Here is a 4,050-nt window from a genome sequence, read left to right as displayed (position 1 = left end):
CCGTCTTTTCTTTTTGTTTCGTTTTTTTTCCCCTCCTATTTTCTTTTTTTTTTTCCTCCTTTATTTTCTCCTTTTTCTTTCACTTTCCCACATTTCCCCCATTCTCCCCCCGTTTTCCCTTGTTTTCCCCTTCTTACCCTGTCCAAGATGTTACACCACGTTCTACTTTAACCTGTCAGATCCCAGCTCTGTCCTTTCCCCATCCTCCCCCGCACCCAACTGAGGACAACCCGCCCTTGGCTGGGCTGGTCGCTGCGTTCCGGAGGGACACCTCCATTTACCCAGCAGCTCTCAGGACGCAGCGCTGCTCAGCACAGAAGCAGCACAGATGTTGGCTTCCGCCCCCACTCTGCCCCGCAGGCGACCAAATTCGGGGCAGTTTCACCCGGGATCCCAATTCTGCCCTGTCAGCAGTGCTTCCATTCCACCCAACCCAATGTAGGGCAGCCCTCAGGTCCGACCCACTCCTCCCACACTGCAGACCTTCATCCCCCTCAGGGCCAGCTGTCAGGGTTGAGGATTCCCGCAGTGTTTTCCTATCCCGCTCTCCTCTTCCAGGCCATCCGTGCCATCAATGGTGGCGACCACGAGACGAGCGCAGAGGAGTTCACCAACCGCGTCTTCAACAAAATCGATGTGAACGGGGACGGTGAGAAACACCCTGCTGCCACCCCAGCCCTGCTGCCACCCCCCTGAGATGCCCCAATGCCACACAGCTGCCCGTGCTCCCAGTCGGGATGGGGCTGTGAGCAGCCCGCTCTATTGGGAGGTGTCCCTCCCCTGGCAGAGGTTGGAACTAAACAGTCCCTAAGGTCTCTTCCAACCCAAACCGTTCCCTGATCCTATGCCTCCTCTTCTGCTTCATCTGTGCATCTTTTCCTTTTGTATTTCCTTCTCACACGAAGCCACGTACTTTGCAGAGAAGCTTTTCTCCTCCACCACACATAATGGGTACAAGGGATTCATTCCCTGTTCTCAGTCCTTGGCCGTATTTTGTCTGCGTGCGTTTTGTAGGGTTTCTTTGTCCCTTTTTGGGCGTAGCTGATGGCAGAGGGAGGGGCGGGTGCTGCTTGCTGGCAGTGCCCCTAAAGATCATAGAATCACAGAATGGCTTGGGTTGAAAAGGACCACAATGATCATCCTGTTTCCACCCCCCTGCCATGTGCAGGGTCACCAACGGCCAGACCAGGCTGCCCAGAGCCACATCCAGCCTGGCATCCACCCATAGGGAAAGGCAGAACCCCCCCAGAGCCCCCATCCCACTCTGCTCTGTCTGTGCCCCACAGGGGAACTTTCCCTGGATGAATTTGTGGAGGGAGCGAGGAAGGACGACGAGTTCATGGAGGTGATGATGAAGAGTTTGGATCTGTCTCACATCGTGGCCATGATCAACAACCGCCGGCACAGCGTGTAAATGGGGCTGGGGAGAGCGAGCCAGGAAGGACAAACAGACAAAATCCCGTACATGTAAGGATGGAAATGAGAACGGAAAGGAACTGCCATAGATCTGTGGGCGTCAGAGAGCACATTGCTGCATGAACATGGGAACTGTGCATGCAGGGCAGGCTCGGAACAACGGGGGCTGTGCAGCACTGTCCGGGGATTTCCTACAGCCCAAAGGCCAACGGCTCAGCACCCCGACTGCGTCCCACAGCCCGCATCCATTGCTCTGTGCTGCACTCAGGGCAATGCCAGAGTCGCAACGAGCACTGTGAGAACGCAGCATGGAGAAATCTCTGATGTGCACAGAAAGATCCCAGCGATCACCAACATGAAGGGCATCGCCACCCCGCTCCACCACTGCACCACCAGCACCTCTGCAGCGCTCACACTGCGTCCGGAGCTCGGCAGCTTTGCAGCTCCATCTGTAGGAACCCATGGGCAGAGGGGAACACCCACTGTGGGGCTGATAGGACACTCCTGTCATAGCTGCTGATAATGAGGGTTGGTGCCAGGGATGGGCACAGCGCGGTGCTGTGGTGCTCTGATGATGGTGCTGTGATGGTGCTGTGACAGGGCTATGATGGTGATGGTGCTGAGATGGTGCTGCTACGGTGCTGTGATGGTGCTGCAGTGCTGCTGATGGTGCTGCAGCCATGCTGTGACGGTCCTGCAGTGCTGCAGTCACCTGAAATCCAGGAAGAAAACGCCGTAACCCCAATGCAGTGTCAGAAAGTGGAATTCCTTCATTCCTCACCACAGTACCGGGCGAGGTAACAAGTGCACGCTCTCAGAGTTCAGGCTCTGCATTGGAGAAGCTGAGCCACGCACACGCGGTGCATCGGCATCCACGTTCATTCCTGACCAATAACTCGGTTCCAATAAGAACGCTGCTCACACACCGAGGAAAGATGAACCGGGAAGTTGTAGAAATCGCGCTCACGGATTCCTTGCGCTAAGCCGCTCCTTATCCTCGTACCCGGCCCCGCAGCGCACGGGAGGGACGGAGCGAGAGAAGGCGGCGGGCGGGGCGATGCAGAATGGGCGGAGTCATTGAGGGGGCGGAGCCTCTGGAGCAGCGCACCAATGGGAGGGAGGGACGGGCGGTGGGCGGGGCCGGCAGAGCGGCTCGTCAACGAGAGGATGGAGGGGAGGTGGGCGGGGCCTGCGGGGCAGCGCTCCAATGGGGCGGAGGAATGCGTTGCGGGCGGTGCTTGAGCTTACAGGTGGGACTATGCTAATGAGAATCGCGGGGGTCGCTGGGAGCACCTTCCACGCCGCAGAAAACCTGACGAGGTCCTGACAACGGGCGGAGCAGGAGCGAAGGAGAGCGGTGCGGGGTGGGGAGCGGGGCTGGAGCGGCGACGGAGGGGTCGTTGCGGGCGGCGCGTGCGCGTGCGTGAGATGTCGGTGGGGCGCGCGGGGCCGGGCGTCGTGCGGGGAGGGTTTTGGGCATCGCTTCTCGGCCTTTTGGCTAAGATCAAGTGTAGTATCTGTTCTTATCAGTTTAATATCTGATACGTCCTCGATGAGAGGACTTTATATTAAACGGATTTTTGGGCGCGGGAGTTGGACCCGGAGCTTGCTCCCTCCGCTCCGCGCATCGTCCCGGTATGGCAGTACCTCCGGGCACGGTGCACCTCCCCGGGAGGGGAGGAGTGTTGGTGGTGAAAGACAGAGCGGTGGTGGTGGTGGGCAGGTGGGGTGTTGGAGGGTGGTGGCGGCTGTGTCCCGCGGGAGGCGCTGCTGGGTCGCCTTCGCGCTGTTGGCGGCGCCGCTCCCGCCAGCGCCTCCCTTTCTTCTTCACGCGGTCGTGAAGGTAATCCTGGGACAAATCATCCCCAGCTGTGGGATTGCTGAGAGCAGCCACACAGCAGTCGCTTGACATCACAAACATGGCAGGGAGCAACGCAGGCTCAGCGGGTTCAGTGGGAATCCCACACCCCACGGCATCCTTCTTCTTCGGGGAAGGTGCAGCGGGTGGAGCAGACGCTGAGGAAACACCGACTGGGTCCGTGCTGGAGACTGGACTGCCCTGCACACGACGCCTGCCTTCAGCACCCAGCATCCGCGCCGCGCCAGGAAGGGCTGTGGGGTCTCGGGGTCTGAGATGGAATCTGGGGTGCTGTGCGTGGGTAAAGGGAGCGGACTGAGTCACACTGAAACCAAAGATGCCTTTCTTGAGAACGAAATGCTGGGGCTGCCTTCTTCCCTGCCATCTCTGGGCCCGCGGGCTGGGGGCTCAGGCTCTGCCTTTGGGATTCCCATTCATTCCTTCCACCGGAGTGGGACGCACCGTTCCGAGTGCTGCGGGCTGCAGAGACAGCAGTAAGGATGGCCGGGAAAGGGCGGGCTGCTCATGAAGGCCGGGTGAAGCCTCTGCTGACGCTGAGAGCTGCGAGGTGATCCTGCAGAAAACCCTCTGGAAATGAGATTGGGGAGCAGAATAGACATACTGGCTGTAACCAAACCTTCCCGCATCGCCGGCAGCCAAGGGCGGACGCGGCAGCGGGACGCGGGGCGGTGTCACGGGTGGCCAACGGGGAAGCGCGGATAGGCGGAGCTGTGCTGACGGAACGGCGCCGCGCGGCGGGACCGCGGGTGGAGAAG

At 59.7% G+C, this 4,050-nt stretch overlaps 1 protein-coding gene and 1 non-coding gene across 2 annotated transcripts; both read left to right on the top strand.

Moving 5' to 3' along the window:
• Positions 1-171: 171 nt before the first annotated feature.
• Positions 172-3,102, top strand: LOC109364357 (the record flags this gene model as incomplete). The annotated part of the gene is made up of 2 exons (XM_019610999.2): positions 172-649; positions 1,287-3,102. Coding segments are annotated over 2 exons (606 nt in total), but the record flags the coding sequence as incomplete, so codon positions are not given.
• On the top strand, positions 2,895-3,085 carry LOC116216217. Its single transcript, XR_004158677.1, has one exon. It is a non-coding gene; the product is annotated as a U2 spliceosomal RNA (small nuclear RNA).
• Positions 3,103-4,050: the final 948 nt, after the last annotated feature.

Source organism: Meleagris gallopavo, chromosome 1 (genome assembly GCF_000146605.3).
Source record: "Meleagris gallopavo isolate NT-WF06-2002-E0010 breed Aviagen turkey brand Nicholas breeding stock chromosome 1, Turkey_5.1, whole genome shotgun sequence".
Classification (NCBI taxonomy): domain Eukaryota; kingdom Metazoa; phylum Chordata; class Aves; order Galliformes; family Phasianidae; genus Meleagris; species Meleagris gallopavo.
Note: the sequence above shows the minus strand (reverse complement) of the source record. Positions and strands in the feature narration are given on the sequence as shown.